This window comes from Oncorhynchus keta, chromosome 29, assembly GCF_023373465.1.
Source record: "Oncorhynchus keta strain PuntledgeMale-10-30-2019 chromosome 29, Oket_V2, whole genome shotgun sequence".
Taxonomy (NCBI): domain Eukaryota; kingdom Metazoa; phylum Chordata; class Actinopteri; order Salmoniformes; family Salmonidae; genus Oncorhynchus; species Oncorhynchus keta.
The window spans coordinates 28,502,365-28,524,173 of record NC_068449.1 but is presented as its reverse complement, the minus strand read 5'-3'; the positions used below and the strand labels follow the sequence as shown (position 1 = coordinate 28,524,173).

General features: G+C 40.9%; 1 protein-coding gene across 1 annotated transcript in view; it reads right to left on the bottom strand.

The window, feature by feature from the left end:
- Positions 1–13,923, bottom strand: part of spred1 (sprouty related EVH1 domain containing 1) — a 67,027-nt gene extending 53,104 nt beyond the window's left edge. Inside the window, exon 1 of the mRNA XM_035743195.2 lies at positions 13,128–13,923. Within this exon, the coding sequence (XP_035599088.1) occupies positions 13,128–13,159 (32 nt within the window). The 5' untranslated portion in view covers positions 13,160–13,923. The remainder of the gene's footprint in view (positions 1–13,127) is intronic.
- Positions 13,924–21,809: the final 7,886 nt, after the last annotated feature.

Below are 21,809 nucleotides of genomic sequence, written 5' to 3'. Positions count from 1 at the left end.
TTTCTGTCGTTTCCCTCACTCGGATTGGGTCTAGTTGTCCTCGGAACTGTTCAGAACGGGTCTCGATTTTAAAACAAAATATATTTATGCATATCGGGTACAGGTTGAAAAGCCCCAGGTCCATTTTGGGCCCCTGAAGGCCTTTATTAGCTACTGCTGCGGTGGGCCATCCAAAGCTTCATTTCCCACAAATCTGTTTCAATAAATAAAAATAAATAAATATGTTTGATGACACAATGGCCTCACCTCCCATTGTTTTCTTCATGACTCTTGAATTTGTCACCAGATATATTTATAGGTTGTTGTTTACTGTAAAATAATGTGTAAAGTTAAACCTAGCATCTATGAATAACGGCATAACGTGCAGTTTCTATGTAGCAGGGATTCCCCCACATGCGCAGTTGTTAACCATCTTCGCTGCTGTACTCGCAAATGTTTTAGGTGGAAGAGTACACATTTCCTGACTCAAAACGGATCCTACTTTGCTCAAAATAGCTAATTCGGCCATATGCTTTCAATAAAAACCAAATGTCCACACTTGGCAGATTTCTGAATCATGGATTCACTGGCAATGGAGCAGAGCGAGGACGGCATCCAGCAACGTCACCAGTCAAGTGACCCGTTTTTGCAGCTGTTTCATGGCAGCGCTACAGAGAGAGAGAGGGTGAGAGGGCAAACTAGTTTCAATGTATGGAATCACTTGGGAGTTTCTGAATTTTGGGTCAACGTTTCCTTTAGTAGGCTACATACCCTGTTAAGAGTTTGGTTCATAAAAGATTCATTTTATAAGATGATGTGTTTGCTGAAATCCCCTCATCTAGCCTATACCTACTTATCTTTTATAGACACAAACACACTTACATACATAGTTGAGCACAAACACGAACACAGGCCTACACAAACCCACACACAGGCCCCAACCCCTTCCTGTTTCAAAGAGATTGGTAACTCAAAGACAGGGATTTAGGTCTGTGGCCTGGCAGGAAAGAACCGTCGTAACCCAGCTACAGCACCATCCAACAAGGCTTAGCCTTCATGCTCCTGCATGCAGCAGTACAACTGAAAACAATATGTACAATTCAGACATTATACTGCTCAAAACAATTCTTAGAAGCAATGAGATATGGCCAGGGCAAATTAAAGAGAAGGGCTCCTTGAAAAAAGACGTAACAATGTAGGCCAGGGATATTCAACTATATTCTTACGGGCCAGATGGACAAAAAAAAGAAGAAAAAAAAAGAAAAGGTTAACGTCAGGGGCAGGTTAAGGTTAACGTCAGGGGCAGGTTAAGGTTAACGTCAGGGGCAGGTTAAGGTTAACGGCAGGTTAAGGTTAACGGCAGGGGCAGGTTAAAGTTAATGTCAGGGGCAGGTTAAGGTTAACGTCAGGGGCAGGTTAAGGTTAACGTCAGGGGGGGGGACATTTTCCACATGCGATTATTCTTTGGAATAACTGTATAAAAAAGCAATGCACACACACACACACACACACACAAAGCACTTAAATATTGCTACAAGTAATTGCGAAAGAAGTGGAGGGCACTCAACCAACAAAAGTCAAGGAGCAAACAAAAAATTTGCTAATTGAAAAGGAAAAAAGGTGCAACCCTCATTCACCATTTTAACTATTAAAAGCTTCTTAAAAATCTGAAAACTAAGCGCCTCAATATTAACACAATGATAAGTCAAATCATCCAATGCCAAATTCCAGGAAAGTGTCATTTTGGCACTGAACATAAGATGTTGGCGGGATTTTTTGCAGATATTCTAACAACAAAAATTGAGGATTTTTTTAGTCTACGACACAACATAGCCTAATCAGTAGCCTAATCAGTAGCATTTTCAAAGGCAAAATGGGCATTTCATATGTGTTACCTAGAATTTGTCTTCAATGTTGTGACCAACTAAATAGGCTAAAACATATTTCACTGCACAATTTTTTTGAAGGAAAACTGTGCTTTAAGAAAAGAAAAATCCTCCAAATACACTGAGAGACATTTACAAGTTTAGTAATAGGTCTGCTGCTAAAATAATTTTAAGAGGAAATGAGAATTACAAGAGGGAAGTGGCTCAGGTTTAAAATATACTGCATTATAACTCTGGCCATGGGAAGAGAACAGCCAAACCAGACAACATTTATACTGTAGAGGGCATGCTCAGTTACACAGTAACACATGGTCAGTAACAAACCATCCCATTTGCCAGAGAGTTATAGGATTGTCATTAATCATGCAAACAATTCAACACCCTCTAAAAGAACAAACAAACTAAACCATAAATAGCCTGTACATGGGTTCATTTCAGATTATGAAACTGCTCATCCTCCATAACTAATTACCATATGTTAAGAATTGGTAAAGAACGAAGGATGATATTGTGGCAGGAAAGACTGACAAAAATGTTCGACATTTGACAAGAGATCTTGAGACAGTTTAAGTCGGAAGTTTACATACACCTTAGCCAAATACATTTAAACTCAGTTATTCACAATTCCTGACAGTTAATCCTAGTAAAAATTCCCTGTCTTCGGTCAGCTAGGATAACCACTTTAATTTAAGAATGTGAAATGTCAGAATAAATGTAGAGAGAATGATCTATTTCAGCTTTAATTTCTTTCATCACGTTCCCAGTGGGTCAGCCATTAGCATACACTTAATTAGTATTTGGTAGCATTGCCTTCAAATTGTTTAACTTGGGTCAAAGGTTTTGGGTATCCTTCCACAACAAGTTGGGTGAATTTTGGCCCATTCCTCCTGACAGAGCTGGTGTAATTGTGTCAGGTTTGTAGGCCTCCTTGCTCGCACAAGCCTTTTCAGTTCTGCCCACAAATTTTCTATAGGATTGAGGTCAGGGCTTAGTGACGGCCACTCCAATACCTGACTTTGTTGTCCTTAAGCCATTTTGACACTTTGGTATGCTTGGGGTCATGCTTGGGGTCATTTTCCACTTGGAAGATCCATTTGCGACCAAGCTTTAATTCCTAACTGATGTCTAGAGATGTTGCTTCAATATATCCACATAATAATTACCTTCTTCATGATGCCATCTATTCTGTGAAGTGCTCCAGTCCCTCCTGCAGCAAAGCACCCTCACAACATGATGTGCCACCCACGTGCTTCACGGTTGGGATGGTGTTCTTTGGCTTGCAAGCCTCCCCCTTTTCCCTCCAAACATAAATGATGGTCATTATTGCCAACACCTCTATTTGTTTCATCATACCAGAGAATATTTCTCCAAAAAGTATGATTTATGTCCCCATGTGTAGTTACAAATCGTAGTCTTTTTTTAAATGGCGGTTTTGGAGCAGTGGCTTCTTCTTTGTCTTGGCTGATTTCTTTAGATTTTTCCACAATGTCAAGCAAATAGGCACTGAGTTTGAAGGTAGGCCTTGAAATACATCCACAGGTACACCCCCAATTGACTCAAATTATGTTAGTTAACCTATCAGAAGCATCTAAAGCCTTGACATATTTTTCTGGAATTTTCCAAGCTGTTTAAAGGCACAGTCAACTTAGTGTATGTAAACTTCTGACCCACTGGAATTGTGATACAGTGAATTAATCTGTCTGTAAACAATTGTTGGAAAAATGACTTGTGTCTTGCACACAGTAGATGTCCTAATCTACTTGGCAAAACTAGTTTGTTTAGCTTCCCAATGATCCGTAAGAAGTTATGTCCCACCTCGACAACATCCGGTGAAATTGCAGAGCGCCAAATTCAAATGACAGAAATCGTAACATTACAAATTCATGAAAATACAAGTGTCGTACATCATTTAAAAAGAGTAACTTCTTGTTAATTCAGCCGCTTTGTCAGATTTCAAAAAGGCTTTACGGCGAAAGCACACCATGCGATTATCCGAGGACAGCGCCCGGCACACAAAAGCATTACATACATTTTCCAACCAAGCAGAGGCATCACGAAAGTCAGAAATAGCGATAAAATCAATCACTTACCTTTGAAGATCTTCATCTGGTTGCAATCACAAGGGTCCCAGCTATAGAACAAATGGTACTTTTGTTCGATAAAGTCCTTATTTAGATCCCAAAAAAGTATGTTTCAATGGCGCACTTAACTCAGTAATCCACCGGTTTGCCTCATTCAAAATGCATACAAATGAATCCTGTACCAATAAACTTCTTCCAAACATATCAAACAATGTTCCTAATCAATCCTCAGGTACCCTAATATGTAAACAAACTATAAAATATAAGACTGAGAATACCGGAGACCATTACCGGAGATAAACAATGAAGTGCACGCCCTCACCGGAACACGCAACAAACGCTACAGCCAAAATGGGAGCCACTTAGAAAAACTACAAATTCTAGCTAATTTCTCAAAAAACAAGCCCGAAACTCTTTCTAAAGACTGTTGACATCTAGTGGAAGCCCTTGGAACTGAAATCTGGGAGGTCTTAATTTTATATTCCCATTCCCAGCCATTGTAATCAAAGGTGAGCTGGGGAAGAAAAAAAACTATTCTGGATGGATTGTCCTCAGGTTTTCACCTGCCATATCAGTTCTGTTATACTCATTATTTTAAAAGTTTTGGAACCTTTAGTGTGTTTTCTATCCAATACTAATTATATGCATATCCTAGCTTCTGGGCCTGAGTAACAGGCAGTTTACTTTGGACACCTCATTCATCCAAACTTCCGAATACTGCCCCCTAGCCCGAAGAAGTTAACAAGAAATTTGTGGAGTGGTTGAAAAACTAGTTTTAATGACTCCAACCTAAGTGTATGTATACTTCCGACTTCAACTGTAAGTGTGAGCTAGTTTTACGGCTGCACGGTTAATAATATTTTAAATCTAAATTGCAATATTGACATGCGCAATATCCATATCGCAAGAGGCAGTGACAGTTTCAAAACGCCACTAGGCCGTCTGTAAAGCCTGTTTGTTTGTTTTTTTACTATTGATTTATTCCTTGAGTTGACAGAGTTCTCTCTCAGTACGTCTTCTATTTGTCCGCTTCCCAGTCCTACACACACACCAATCCCCGCCACTCAAGCAGACAGTTCCTAGTGCGCAACATTCTCTTTGCATTTTTATTTTATTTCACCTTTATTTCACCAGGTAGGCCATTTGAGAACAAGTTCTCATTTACAACTGAGACCTGGTCAAGATAAAGCAAAGCAGTGCGACAAAAACACAGAGTTACACATTGGATAAACAAACGTACAGTCAATAACACAATAGAAAATCTGTATAGTGTGTGCAAATGAAGTAAGGAGGTACGGCAATAAATAGGCCATAGTGGAGAAGTAATTTCATTTTAGCAATTAACACTGGAGTGATAGATGTGCAGATGAGGATGTGTAAGTATAAATACGGGTATGAACACTGGTGAACAAAAGAGCAGAAAAAATGCAGTTGGAGTTGGTTGGATGGGATATTTACAGATGGGCTGTGTACAGCTGCAGCGATTGGTAAGCTGCTCTGACAGCGGACGCTTGAAGTTAGTAAGGGAGATATAGGTCTCCAACTTCAGTGATTATTGCAATTCGTTCCAGTCATTAGCAGCAGAGAACTGGAAGGAAAGGCGGCCAAAGCAGGTGTTGCCTTTGGGGATGACCAGTGAAATATACCTGCTGGAGCGTGTGCTACAAGTGGGTGTTGCAATGGTGACCAGTGAGCTTAGATAAGGCGGAGCTTTACCTAGCAAAGAATTATAGATGATCTGGAGCCAGTGGGTTTTGCGACAAATATGTAGAGAGGACCAGCCAACGAGAGCATACAGGTCGCAATGGTGGGTAGTATATGTGTCTTTGGTGACAAAACGGATGGCACTGTGATAGACTGCATCCAATTTGCTGAGTAGAGTGGAGGCTATTTTGGAAATGACATCGACGATGTCAAGGATCGGCAGAATAGTCAGTTTTACGGGGGTATGTTTGGCAGCATGAGTGAAGGAGGCTTTGTTGCGAAATAGGAAGCTGATTCTAGATTTAACTTTGGATTGGAGATGCTTAGTGTGAGTCTGGAAGGAGAGTTTACAGTCTAGCCAGACACCTAGGTATTTATAGTTGTCCACATATTCTTAGTCAGAACCGTCCATAGTAGTGATGCTAGGCGGGCGGGTGCAGGCAGCGATCGGTTGAAGAGCATGCACTTAGTTTTACTAGCGTTTAAGAGCAGTTGTAGGCCACGGAAGGAGTGTTGTATGGAATTGAAGCTTGTTTGGAGGTTTGTTAGCAGTGTCCAAAGAAGGGACAGATGTATACAGAATGGCGTTGCCTGCATAGAGGTGGATCAAAGAATCACCCGCAGCAAGAGCGACATTATTGATATATACAAAGAAAAGGGTTGGCCCAAGAATTGAACCCTGTGGCACCCCCATAGAGACAACCAGAGGTCCAGACAATAGGCACTCTGATTTGACACACTGAAATCTGAGAAGTAGTTACTGAACCAGGCGAGGCAGTCATTAAAGAAACCAAGGCTGTTGAGTCTGCCGATAAGAATACGGTAATTGACAGAGTCGAAAGCCTTGGCCAGGTCGATGAAGACGACTGCACAGTACTGTTTTTTATCAATAGTAGTTATGATACCGTTTAGGATTTTGAGCGTGGCTGCAATGCACCCATGACCAGCACAGAAACCAGATTGCATAGCGGAGAAGGTATGGTGGGATTCGAGATGGTCGATGATCGGTTTGTTCACCTGGCTTTCGAAGACTTTAGAAAGGCAGGGCAGGATGGATATAAGTCTAACAGTTTGGATCTAGAGTGTCTCCCCCTTTGAAGAGGGGGATGACCGCATGCATGGACCAAACAGCATGCAGTCAACAGAACGACGCAGCTTTCCACTTTGCTTGTTAATACAAATCCACATTTTCTATATTATACGATTCGCTTTTGTAACTTGCTCTCTACAAAATGCTAGTTAGTTGCTCTTAAGCTCTAAATGTGCCTAAAAAGTGTTAGCTAGCAATTAGCATTAGGAGCTAACAAGCTATCTAAATCCACTGAGCTAGGGCAAATATTGCTAGCAAACCTTTTCTTTAATACAGGCCAGTACCAGTGGAAGTATATCAGCACTGTTTGTGAAACAGCTTGTTCTTAAATCAGAGTGAAAAATATGAATGTACTATTTAAAATGCATTTAAATAATTTATTTAAACCTAATTTAGGGTCCCATGGGAAACACTGACCAACACTTTGATTCATACTCTGTCAAACATCTCCTCCCTTACTTTTCCATTCGTTGTCACGCCAAACAAAACTACATTCCACAAGTGTCCACTGTATTCTAACCATAAAATTAGAATGATCATTTTATTTATGACTCCATCAGTTTACCCAAGTGTTCCGATCTATAAATCGCAAGTAACAACGCAATATAATAGTACAAAACAAAATTTTGTTGCTCATGTTGTGCAGCCCTAGCTAGTATCAGTGATCGTTTGACAATCTACTAGGACAGCCAGCTGACATAGTTACAAAAGAACAATTAGCTCGGACTGAATCCAAAGTCAAGTCTTTACGTAAGACCAAAACTTCCTTTCGACATTATTTACAGAGACAAGTTCCAATTCAGTCAATACAGGGCAGTGGCCAAAAGCATTCAAAAAGGCTACTTCCTAAAAAGATTACAGAAGCAAAACTACAAACAACTGAGAACCTCTACTGAGCCTGACCACTACACACCAATGGATATTAGGCTCATACACCATGGCTATAGAACGAAAGGTGGTGTTACGTAGGCTATCGCAATATTATTTTGTGACGACATTATACTGTTTTTGCCACTGTAGGTAGCGTTAGCTGGCACTAGTCGGCTGCGCCAAAACTTCTGTTTTTTTCATCCCATAGCTTAATTATCCATGCTCTTTTTAAATAGTGAGAAAACTCGTTCTCATGCTCTCTAGAGAGAAATGTGTTTGCAACATACAATAGCATTAAAATCGCAGTATCGAATCGCAATACACATAGTATCGGCAACTTAAATACTTGCCTAAAAAGATAAGCATTATTTCACAGAGCAATTCCAACCATAAACTATTTGCCAAACAGTTGGAGTAGCTATACACTGTTGTCAAGACAAGATGCTCACATTCAAATCAGTGGTTGTTTGGGTTGAATGTGTTTTGGAATGCCTGAAAGAGGAATAGAAAGAGGGGCAGAACAGACCCCCAGGTGATAAGATCACAACAACCCACATTGACAGACAAAAGCAGAGCTGTCAAATAATTCACCCTGATAGAAAAAAAGACTGAGGAATCACTTGACTGGCAAACTACATTTACATTTACATTTAACTACACTAAACAATCAAAATATTAGACTAACCCTAATCATTCAATGACTTTACCAATACCAGACATAAAACAAATTACATCAAATGGCTAAACTTAGTAAAATATTTTGTCTAACAGTAAATGTACAGTTTGTAGGTGTATAGCCTGTAGGCCTATTTGTAGAGTTACAATTGTTAAAAAAAAAAGGAAAATAACTTGGTGAATGAATGTTCAGCACAGTAGTACAGACCTAGATACTCCCTCATACGGATATGAATGAATGCTATTGTACATCTATAGGAGACACAACGGCATACACGTGACCTACTTTTTGTGTGTATGTACTGACAAGGCTGTGCAACTGATAAAAGCAAACAGACACTACATGTTAAGGTTTTTAAATGTACATAAACTGTAAAGTCTCGTCTGTAATGTCTTGGACCCCAGTAAGGCTAGCTGTCGCCATTGCATCGGCTAATGGGATCCTAATAAATATCAAAGAAATATAATCAAGTCCAAGACAGACACACCCTGATTCATGTCCTTCCCGATGGTTGATTAAATTTAGCGTTTTTTGGATAACTAGGCTACCTTCTTCAAACACACATTATAACTAGTCCTTCCTCTTTTCAGTGCAACATGCAGACCGGATATTGAACACGGTGGTATGTAATTTCACACTCAGAAAAAAAAGCTGTTAATCCTTAAGAGTCGATTGACGCACCCCAGTTATAGCTCTGTTTGTCAGACCAAGGAGACATCCCGAAAATCAGTCTTCTCACAAAAGGCATCTGATCGGTTTGGTGTAAAAGACGAGACTCTCACGAACACAAGGGCGTTTTCCATGTTGCTCTACGACCGCCACAACCCCAAGGTAGCCCAGTACCATTTAACCATTACATTTTTTAGAAGTATGGAAGTAGTTTTGTACCCAAAAAAAGGGGGTTAAATGTGTCTAAAACATATATACACTGAACGAAAATATAAACGGAACATGTAAAGTGTTGGTCCCATGTTTCATGAGCTGAAATGTTCTATACGCACAAAAAGCTTATTTCTCACAAATTTGTTTACCTCCCTGTTAGTGAGCATTTCTCCTTTGTCAAGTATATCCATCCACCTGACAGATGTGACATATCAGGAAGCTAATTAAACAGCATGATCATTACACAGGCACACCTTGTGCTGGGATCAATAAAAGGCCACAACAAGTTGAGGGTGCGTGCAATTGTCATGATGACTGCTGGAATGTCCACCAGAGCGGTTGCCAGAGAATTAAATTTGTCTACCATAAGCGTCCAACGTCGTTTTAGAGAATTTGGCAGTATGTCCAACCGGCCTCACAAACACAGACCAAGCCAGTCACCTGCGGGATCGTCTGAGGGGGAGGGTTGGCGCTGAGGAGTATTTCTCTGTAATAAAGCCCCTTTGTGGGGAAAAACTCACTCTGATTGGATGGGTCCAGGTCCCCAGTGGGTGGACAGTCATGTGAAATCCATAGATTAGGACCTAATGAATTTATATAAATGTATCTATTTCCTTTTATGAACTGTAACTCGGCAACATCTTTGAAATTGTTGCATTTATATTTTTGTTCAGTATATATATATATATATATATTTCCTGAGTGTTCTTATATCTTCTAGATATACGACAGACACTTCAAAACCTTATTACTTAACATTTTTTGATGCTCTGTTCTGCCATTTCCGAATTAGTTATTCAATGTGTTTCTATGGGCAACAGTAGTAAAGGCCAAACTCAATATTATATCCACACATTGTTAAATATATTATTTATACCTACAAGGGTCCTGAAAATCTAAATCAAATAACTACAATAACCCCAACGGTTTAGACTTTTAGGGATTAATAACCTGTACGAGTGAGTCTTTGCAGGTTGTCAGTGAGTAGCGCACATCTTCCTATTCAACCACATGTTTTTCGTCAGACAGCTTTGTGCTATTTTGATGAAGGAAAAAGCTGTGGAACTTTATACATTTGCTATGCGAAATAAAAGCATATTCATCACACGTGACCCATGATGCTAACAGAGAAGGGTCAGCAAATCAGCTCCAAGTGATTTACATTTGGTAAATCTATTATTCCAAAGTATTCCCACACGTAATAGAGATATGTGATCGTATACAAATGTAAACCATGTTTGAAATTACTATGTTTCAGTCAAATGTTATATCTGTTTGGGCTTCTTGCTGTCAATTTACAGTATACAAATTATTTGAAAATTATGTTCCGGCCCCCTGAACATCCTTTAAGAAAAAATAAATGTATCGTCCCGAGGCTGAATGCAGTTGATGATCCCTGTCCGACGCATTGACATGGTTTACTATAATGCTACTGTGAGGAGAAACAGTAAGGTATACATGCTTATAACCTAAAAAAAAATCAACCCACCCATCCTGATACAAAAACACAGGGTCGTGTTGTGCAATTCCTTTTCACGGTGCGATTGCATCCAAAATTCTCCCCATCCTCTCAATTCAAACAAAACACCACTAATAGAAAACAAACTGTAAAATATAGGAAAATGTGGACAAATAACAAAATTGGATTGTCAGTTTGTGGGAAGATGTGTGAATACACTGATCAGATCCATAATAGATGATATCAATGGAAAACAATATATAGGGTTAGGGTACCCATACGGAAAACAGACATAAGACAGAGGTGTACCTGTGCTAATTAGCCATCTGTGTCTGTGAACACCTGTGAGTAAACAAAAGACAGGCGCCGCAAACGTGTTGCCACTGAAAAATACTGTCGGCTGCAACTGTGTTAAAAGCAGGTAAAACAGTTTACAGTAAGTGTAGATTTAGCATGTGTTTTTTTATTTTGTATATACGAAAGTAGTACCGCAATTGAAAATCGATACTCGGTTTGATGGAGTATTTGGCCGTTTTGCCTGCCAGAGCTAATTCGCCTCTACACAGAACATGGAAGGTCCATGGACAATAAGGAATAACATTAGGCTCCTGGCGGGTAGGAGCATTGGGTCAGTAACCAAAAGGTTGCTGGATCGAATCCCTGAGCTGACAAGGTAAAAAAAAAAATCTGTCATTCTGCCCCTGAGCAAGGCAGTTAACCCACTGTTCACCGGGCGCCAAAGACGTGGATGTTGATTAAGGCAGCCCTCCACACCTCTCTGAATCAGAGGGGTTGGGTTAAATGCGGAAGACACATATCAGTAGAATGCATTCAGTTGTACAACTGACTAGGTATCCTCCCCGATCCCTTTCCTTTAGTCCATTGTTGGGCTCGACTGATGGCTAATTCCAGCCAGCATGAACATAAAAAAGGGATCAGGCGGGTCTTACTGTTCCGTTCCTACCATCTTCCTTTACCTTCAATGAATAATTACCAACTACATTGGATCATATGTTGGCCATCTTATGCGCTGTGCTGCTGCTGTCACTAGGAAGAACAAACACAGAACCACATACATCATGGTCCTCGCTTATGCAATATATTGAATATGAAACACATGTCAAGTTCAAGGACAAAGCCTCCCTGCAATATATCAATCAACCCGAGGTGTGCTAGGCAGATAGATTGAATGGAGAACATCGCCGTCTTGGGGCACAAAACTGTGGAATTGTCAGCATATGAACGCATTTCAACCGTCTAGAATAAGAAATATGGACGCCATTCTTTTGAGAGCATTGGAAGACTGCAATAAGAGCGAAGCATCCTTGCCTTATCTATTTGTTTTTAAATTAATGGCCATCTGAATTAAGCTGATTCCAAATGCAGATAAAATGTTTGCGTAATCGTCAATGCGTTGCAAGACACTGTACTTACTGCACATCGTACTGTGAATGGGCACCCAGGTACTTTATGAATGGAAGTGGTCACATGACCGCACCACCTCCCGACCAGATATTTCTCACTGACTGTCAACAAGCGCACGCAAGCGATCAGTCCATTAAAACAACACGGATTTACAGCGATAAATAATTTAAATGTACACAAATGACCCTATTTCAAGTTCACAATCACATAAATACTGCTTTCCGGGTTCAGGCCAGTGCATTTGGAACGCATTACGTCCATTAAAAAATATATATATATGAATGAGATTGTAATATGCAAATGAGTGTGATTGAGAAAAAAATATGGCGTCTTCTACTTCTGGATTCTGACATTGCAGCAACCAGTTTACAGCCACATTAACATTGAATAATTATAATATTGAGGGAATATTTTTTTAAACCACATTACTGTTTTATGATACTCTCTTAGTTCATGTAGAGGAACTAGCATTTGATAACAGGTTAACGCTCAGAAAACACTATCGTATATAATATTGAATCTTATGACAAGATCATTTTAAAGCGGATAAGCATAGGGTCTTAAATCCTATGTACAAACAAATAATCTAGCCACAGTGACTGTGTGTGACTACATCGTGTAATTTATTACAGTCAAATAGCAACAGATATTATCCAATTGCAGTCAAATCATAAAGGTATTCTTCAAAGACAATATTGATGAAACAACTACCATATATTGCATTAATTATGAGGCTATTGTTATAAAGTGGACTGTATACCATTTTCTGTACAGTTGTCAAAATTACCTATAGCATCTCTCGTCATAATATAATAAGAGGCCTCTATTTCTATTAAATCCAGTCCCAAAACACATTGGTTTATTTTATATTATCACAACAAACTAAATAGATGTTTGTCTTTTGTATTACTTCAATAGTAATCCAATTTAAATATGAACGTGAGTAGAACCAATGTGTATAAGCAATGATCCTAGTGGAACAGAGTAGTCATTTAGAATCCTGCAAATCATTGCAGTGAAGATTAGACATGAAGGACATCGTTGCATTCTAGAATGTGGGGTAAAATGTACTCACTCGTTGTTTGGATTTGTCGAATCTTCGCTCATCTTTCCTCAAGGGGATCCAAATCCTGGCAATAGCATCGAGGACGCAGTGACGGCGGGGAAATAAACCGCAAATATCACCATTTTCTTTTGCATAAAACACCCAGATATTGGATAAAAGTAAATGGTCTTACAGTGGTGCATGCATAAGTGAGCGTTATTTCGGAAAACCAAGTAGCCTAGCTAGCTGTAACTAAATTGCCAGGAGGAATGACAACCGATGATTCATTTTATCTTCCCTGGAAGTAAAATCCAACCAGAATAAAATACACAGCTTCGACATCCTCTTCGCCAACACGAAATCCAATGTGTTCAGATGCTACATTTTTTACAAAATAAACCCGACATTTGGCACGTTATTCGTGTTTAGCTATCGAGCGTTCCCTCGCCAACTTCAGGTCCAGGACAACACTTGAAAAGCGCTGCAGCGTTGATCCGTCAATGTGTCGGTGTACGTTGAATTATAACCTCCACAACTGGGGGGAAAAAGACAGGCCTACAAACTAATTTCAATGATGAAATTGAAGTACATTAGGCAAAAACGGTGAGTAAATTTTTCTCGAAGAAGTTGTTGGACATCTGCTTTAATCGAATTCCATTTTCAACTCGGGCAATGAACATCGGAAAACTGGGCGGAAGCGTCGACCCAGCTCGAGAATGAAATCCTTCCGCGTGGCCGCAAAAACATATATGTCAAAGGGGTCTCAACTATCAATACAATTGCTTACATCTACTCGAAACATATTTCATTCGTTTTCATGTTCAAATATGCCTGTGTCATTTGGCATATACATTGATTATTTATATCCAAAGTTGACCTAAAGTAGTCCCTGCACTTCCCGAACGAAGTTTCCTTTCAATCACGCATTGATACACAGAAAAGGGAAGCGTCTGTGTGATAGCACGCAAAATAGAAAATAATATGTAGGAAGGATTGTGTGTGTGTGTGTGTGACTGTGTGATAGCACCGCCAATATCAAGTTTCGATTATGTTAACTTGCGTTGCATTTCAAGCATTTAATATCACAAAAAACAAGCACTTTCAATTCTGGATGACTAGTGCTTTAAAATGGAGGAGATAGTTTGGATATACAGTATGAGCCGAATACATGGTGCAGCACGTGGAATTACATCAGATTCCCTTCATGATTTCAAATAGCAGAGAAGGAAGGATATAGTTGTATTCTTCAAACTGCTTCTCATTTATTGGCTGTAGGCTTGATATTAAATCTAGGTCTGAGGCCCGATATGTGAATGGTGATTCTTGTAATTTGTTTGACTTTGAATTGTATACAATTATTGTATCATGTTGAAATTCCAAATAACATTGTATCTGCAGCGACCTCCTGGCCAGGAAAGGAAAATTATCCTGAGTATATTTACTGGGACCAGAATATAATTTTCTCAAAACTGTTACCTTTTTTTCTTGGATGTAAAAAAAGGTGATAATAATACACAATAATATGATTTTTTAATCTAAATTATATTTGAAGACAGGTAATAATGTTAGCCAGGTATTTAAGCCCTTCACAGCCATTGCTTTAGAAAATAATAGATTCTTGAATGAAATTCCATTAACCAGCAAGTGCAGGCCTTTGAAAAAACCTACTCCACTCAACATGTTTACAGATCTTTAACTTTATTATAAATATTGTATTGTTCTAGCTACATGTTTCTCCAGAAGATAGTGTGAATGTAGCATAATGTGCATTGGCATTCCGCGGACAACCATTGGAAATTGGGAAATATCTCTGAGCTCTCCCTGTTGGATTTCATTCATGTATTTTGTGAGATAAAAACAGCTAGAAAACAAATGCAATACCAATTGACAAGTTAACTGCAAATCCATATGGTATGAATTCATCTTATTCACTAGACTAGTTGAAGATTTGTCATATGAAACCAATGGGGTGGTTATATAAGTCTTTATGCTATTGGATTTCTGTGCTGTGTGGAATGGCAAGAGATCAGGCTAAATGATTCTACCCGGTTGTCATAGTGACAGTATGTTGTGTGAGAAGTTTCTTTGTATTTCACTGGCTCCCATACAGCTTGTGCTATGGCCTATGTAGCAGCTGTATAAAACAGCCCCAATCAGTAGATACAGTACATTGCTCTATCTAATGAGATGCATAGTTTAACGCATATTGAACTGCTCTCAGGTGTTTGAAAATATTTCCTATCTATGACAGTGGGGGGTGGAGCTTATCAGTGTGACACAATGGTCTGATTTGGTGGGTAGCTGCTGATATTCTTAGAACAAAGGTTGAGTTTTTTTGTTCAGGTTCATTTTCCAACAATATGGTGCAGTCTCAATGGACCAATTATTTACAGTCTCATACGCATGTCGACATTATCAAACAGATGTTGGTGGCAATGGATTCATAAAATGAACTCATTTTGAAAAGTCGGCTACAGTAGTGCACTTTTCACCCCTCCGTTCTTAAATAGAATCAAGCATCCTCATGCTTAGGCTTACGTCCACATGCCCAAATAAAGTGTCATTGGAGAAGAAAAACAATGACCATCTTTGAATTTTCCCACTAGCATGCCTCTATCCTTTGGAGTGTTCAGAGTTCAGGAAGTCAGTTTGTTTTCTCATCTCGCAAATATGAATTGCCTATATTGCATTTCCTGTGTTGTTCACTCGACACAGTGTACTGAGCAAAAGGGCAACAGGATGTTTAGCTCACAGAGAGAAGCCTTAGTGCGCTACTTCCCTCACAACGAGCAATAAGGGTCAACTGTTGAAGGAGATATATAACATAATGAATCAATAAGATGTTCAATGGTGACCTACTTACAGTACCTGAAGATTAGACCTATAACAGGGTTAGCTACTCAAGTCTTAACCCAATGAGTCCCATCATAACGGTGCATTTTAGGATTCTAACCCCTTTTAAACAAGTTTCAAGTTTTAATATCACATGCACAAGCACAGTGAAATGCCTTTCTAAACATTGTGTGTTTGAGCTACAGACTTCTGGGTTGTACCGTTGGATTTGTCTGTTTCTTCTGCATCAGTAGATACCATTAGTCTGTATGTTTAACATGGGTTGAGCTAGAGTGGTGTTTGTGAGACAAGGGCGGATCCCGAAGGTGCCCTGGGGGCGGGTCTTTTTTCCAAAAACGTCTGTAGTCTGAGTGGTTTGAGCTACAAACTTTTGAAAGCTACGACTCTCCCACTCACAAGCTACACACAAGTAATTAGAAGGTAAGGTGTTCTTCTACATAGAAGATCATAGGAAATCCCTGGACATAGTGTCTATAATACTGTAATAAGCTCACGTAGTTGGTGTCAAACTCCACACAGTTGCCAATTCCCAGTGAGCAAACAATTTCTGTACAGCATTCATATAAATACATTTTTATCTGGCTTTTGCTTTGGCAGACCTTGTTTTTCTTATTGACATTTGTCAATAAACTCATGAATAAAACGGTTTATGTCAAATTGTTTTGTGTTCTACTTGTAGCCCTGGTTGTTCTGAAAAGAAAATGGTAAACCACTTAATTGTGAGGCTAAATATAAGGTCTGGACATGCAGATAAATGAAAATCAGATCAATTAAAAGCCCATTTTTTTCTGGTGTCTCAGGGCTGATAGGGTTAAGGGAGTAACAACTCATGGCAACGCATTTCATAGATGTAACAAGACATTTTTTTTTATAGATGCAGTAGATCTCTGTTAGACAAATAATTCACTCACACTGCAAAAAATGCCCACCAAAATTCAACATTCCAAGGAAAGTGAGTTATGACACACATTGAAACACAGTCTAGGGACACAACGTGGCTACTGAAGGAAGATGCTCAAGGTGAAACATGTCCAAAGCTGTGTTCTATTCAAAGTAGTAGCAGCACCAGTTTCTCTCATGTATGACCACAATTAGGTGACGACCTCAAACTCAGGTGATCGCAGGTGATCGCTATAATAAGCAGCAGAGTAGACAGACAATCTCTGGTCACAAAGGTCTCTCTTTGTATGAACATTATGGCGAGAACTGGATGTGTGTACATCATCAGACGTTCAGTCTGTGGAGACCTCCTGGAGCCCGTTAAGAGTAGATGATAAACAGACACATCTTAAAGACACTAATCTAAGGATCCTGTGCCTTTTTATTTATATACATTGTGTCCCTCTCTCTCTCGTTTATTTGGTTTAAACCACAACGGGTTGCGTTCCCTTTATGTTCCTGTTGACTTCAATTTGCCATCTAACCAGACAATGTACTAGCCTAGTCTACAGGCTGGGACCCAACGCAACAGAGGTGGGGCGTTGAACAAGAGGTACTGTTTAAAGGGCTGCCAGCTAAACACAACAATGCATACCTATGATTAGTGCGGGTCCAGCCTCAGAAGCTAGTGGCTGTCAGGCACACTAATTGCTGGGTGTCGAGCGGAAAAGGTGTAGCTGCTCCAAGGAGAGGAAGTGTTAAGGGCCTTCAGGCATATTTGACTACTGCATATGTATGTAGACCTATGACTGCCTGTGGGACTTTTTCACCAGAACGTGACTGAAACTGGTTTAGTGTAGACATAGACAACACTGCATGGTAATATTGAAGTACTTTTGAGGTAGTGACATGTGACTATGAGTCCATGTGTTGGACCTGTTGTTGACCCACCTAAGGAGAGTGTACTTATCTAGGAAATTGGCCAGTTAGAGAATCTGGCTAAATGGATGGGTAAAGTGTGTCATGCTTAGAGAGTTGAGGGATGTGCTTGACCAGATTGAAATAGCTCCTGTTTAGTTCAATAACATACTGCACTGTGGGCTTAAAATTGATACTTGGACTGTTTGTTTTCGTTTTTTAACTTACAATGGGCCTTTTCTAGTCATTTCAGACTAGTTTCTGTGGTTGTATGTTAGTGTTATTTAAACCTGATCCTGTTAAAGCAGGGAACTGTGTTTTGGGTGAGGTAGACAGGCCTTTGTTGCTTGGGGGTGGGGGTGTTGGGGTGGGGTGGGGGGTATTTGGGCAGCGTCAGTTGAATTGGCTTCCCTGTAATCATCCGACCCCACAGGATAAAAGGGATTAATGAACACGTTGGAAAGGAAGTTACAGATGACTGTTTACTATTCTCATGGGGATGTTTCAAAGAGCAGAGAACGAGAAGGACACAGACAGACAGACAGACAGACAGACAGACAGACAGACAGACAGACAGACAGACAGACAGACAGACAGACAGACAGAGAGCGAGAGAGGCACATAGAGGTTTAAAGGTTACCCTAATTGTATTGATCAACCCCCCCTTATTGATTATCTATGTGAATATTCAGTGTATACACTCCTACAATGTACTCAGTGGATTGACCCATTGTCGTCTCACAACTCTCACTGTGTATGTGGTTTTCAAGCAGTCAGACAGCCAATATGACAAATGAATTGACAACCACTGCAGAGATTAATCTGAAATTAGTTATGAATGTGGTGTGTTTCTGTGAAAACTGTTTTAAATTTCAGTCCCCCATCGCCTAACCTGGCCCGGAGACTTTTCCAGTCTCCCTCAAAGCCGGAGGAGGAATCACTGATGGAAAGCTCTGAGTCACACATGACTCCCCATCTTACTCTTTGCAAGAATATTTGAATATTTTTTCTCCCGTTGAGCATCCCCCAACACTCACCCAGACACCCACCCACACAACCAGTGACAATATGGTCCCCACTCCCTCCCGACTTCAGCTGTGTGACCCCCCCTTCCTCCCCCATCCTCCCCTTAATCCTTCCCGCTTCATCTGGGAACCACCAGTACCCCCTCCATAAAGAGGCGCATTGTGCCCAGATTATTTGATTGTTTTCAGATGTCAGAGCTTTTCCTACACAAAAGAGGAAGAACAGGGGCCTGTCCAGAAAAGCCTCTCGGGCTGCTTAGCCCCCAGGGGTGGGGTGGGGTGGGGATGGTGGGGGTGGATGGAGAGACACAGGGGGATCGGCGGCGGGCTACGAGAGCGGACACACGACTCAGGAAGTGACCCCTGCGATGCAAGATTACACACAATGTGCTCTCACACAACTTCTTCTAGTCCTTTCGCTCGGAACGTACCAAGTGCCGAGGCAGCCAAAGGGGTGGCACGGGAAGAGCGAAGGAAGGAATCCTCCTGGCTGCTCTCTTCAACATCCATTCAGAAAAGCTTGATGCTGGGTGGGGGCGGCACTTCAGGGATGAAAAGTAGCCGTATGGAAATGGATGAGTAGTAGGCAGGGGTGAGAGGTGAGGGTTGGGGATGAGGTGGGTGTTGGCCCGCTCTACCAGCAGATGTGAATAGGGATGGAGGGATGGAAGGAGGGGAGGGGTGGAAGAAGAGGGGAAGGTGTGGGGAGATGCAGGAATAGGGGGAAGCAAGCGGAACCACGAAGGGAAAGGTATAGTCCACTATGCTAGGGAATAATGGGTGTGATTCAGGGCTTTTTAAGCATGGAGTCCCGTGCCTGTCAAATAGCATGTAACCAGCAGCTTTTTTTGTCTGTGTGTGTGTGATGGTCGAGTAGTGTGGAGGGGAAGCAGCTCGCTAACGCTGAATGGCGCTTTTGTTCCGGGGTCATTGCGTTTTTTTACATTCGACCAAGACTGCAGATACAACTGTCTTTGCATGAGAGGAGCAATAAAACGTGGTCTCTTCCTACACCCTCCGTCCATTCCCCCTCTCTCCCCTTCACCCTTTCTACCTGTCCTCCTCACCCTTGAGAAGAGGATAGTGTCATTGGGCTCTTCAGAGTGCGACTGAGTTTGTCCAGTGAGAAAAGAAGGAGGGATTTGTGAGAATATGGAGGAGAGGAGAGGAAGTACATATCAGGCCTTTGCCATATGATTCCTGCAGAGCTCAGAGATGGAGGGAGCAAACCTGATGATGAGAGAGCAAATGAAAAAAGGACCCGGATGATGGTGCCACACACACACACACACACACACACACACACACACACACACACACACACACACACACACACTCCACCCCCATCCGCACTGTCCGTGTGTGACTCACAGAGCAACAGCAGCAACACAGTGAGAACGTGAAGCTGGCTGTATATTCACAGTGTATTCAAACCCTGCTCTAAATAGCTGTGCCTCCTATGAACAGAAAAATCCATGCATTCGAAATGACTGAACCATACATGAATTAAATATACTTTTTCACACAGCTCTCAAAGGAGCGCTGCACAGACAATGGCAGACTCTGCCTTGCCTACATACCATATGTGTATGACTCATGGGAATGAGTCAGACTGTATGTGTGCAACTATGTATGTATGTATGTATGTATGTATGTATGTATGTATGTATGTATGTGGATGTGTTTTACATGATATTGTGTGTATGCTGTGTATACTGTATGATACATAGTTGAATGTTCATGGCTAATGTCACGGTTTTCATATGGTGAAGGAGAGTCGGACCAAACTGCAGCGTGTATATTGCGATCCATGTTTAATCAAACAACGTAAACACGAATAAACACAAACACTACAAAACAATAAACGAAACCCAAAAACAGCCTATACTTGTGTCAACTAACACAGCACAATGCCATCAAGACGCTCAGGACAATCACCCACAATACAACAAAGAATATGGCTGCCTAAATATGGTTCCCAATCAGAGACAACGAAAAACACCTGCCTCTGATTGAGAACCACTTCAGACAGCCATAGACTTTCCTAGAACACCCCACTAAGCTACAATCCCACAAAGCTACACACCACATACAAAAACCCATGTCACACCCTGGCCTGACCAAATACATGAAGAAAAACACAAAATACTTATATGTTATATGTATATGTTATACCGACCAAGTGCAATAATACTTTAGTTTGAAAAATAAGAAGGCTGTACTATTTGTTTTTGCATGTGTATATATTGGTGAACATATGTGTATGTTCACCAATGTGTATGTTCACCAATAGATGTTTACACATGGGGTGGGAATAAGCATGTATGTGCATGTTTTAAGTGTGATTGAGCATGATTGTGAACATGTGTGTTTGTGGGGTGGTCTCTGTGTGTGTGTTTGTTTGAGGGATGTTCTGTGTGTGTGTGTGTGTGTGTGTGTGTGTGTGTGTGTGTGTGTGTGTGTGTGTGTGTGTGTGTGTGTGTGTGTTGTGCATACATGCATGTGTGTTTGCATGTGTGTGTTCTGGCCCCCTCCTCACAGAGCAGAATGCACCTGGCCTGACAGGAAGGCGGTGGAATGCTGCTGGCCCGTCTCTCACCCAGTGAGGCTAGGCTGGAATGTGGCCCAGGCCCTCTCTCTTTCTCTACACTGAACAGAGCTCCAGGTTGAGGTACACCCACCCACACCCACACACACACACGGTTGCACTCACTTCTATCAGATCTCATAGTCCTTAGGCCAGGGTCAGCCTGCAGCCAAGGGCTCTACATGCACCTGTGTGTGTGTGTGTGTGTGTGTGTGTGTGTATGTGGTGTGTATGTGTATGTGTGTGTGTGTGTGTGTGTGTGTGTGTGTGTGTGTGTGTGTGTGTGTGTGTGTGTGTGTGTGTGTGTGTGTGTGTGTGTGAGAGAGAGAGAGAGAGAAAGAAACTGGGTGTGTCTGATCGAATGTGCCTGCGTGCCTGCCTGTGCGTGTGTTTGCTCGGATGAACAAATGTATCTGGAGTGCAACCTGAGAGCAATGATTTTTTCCTTTG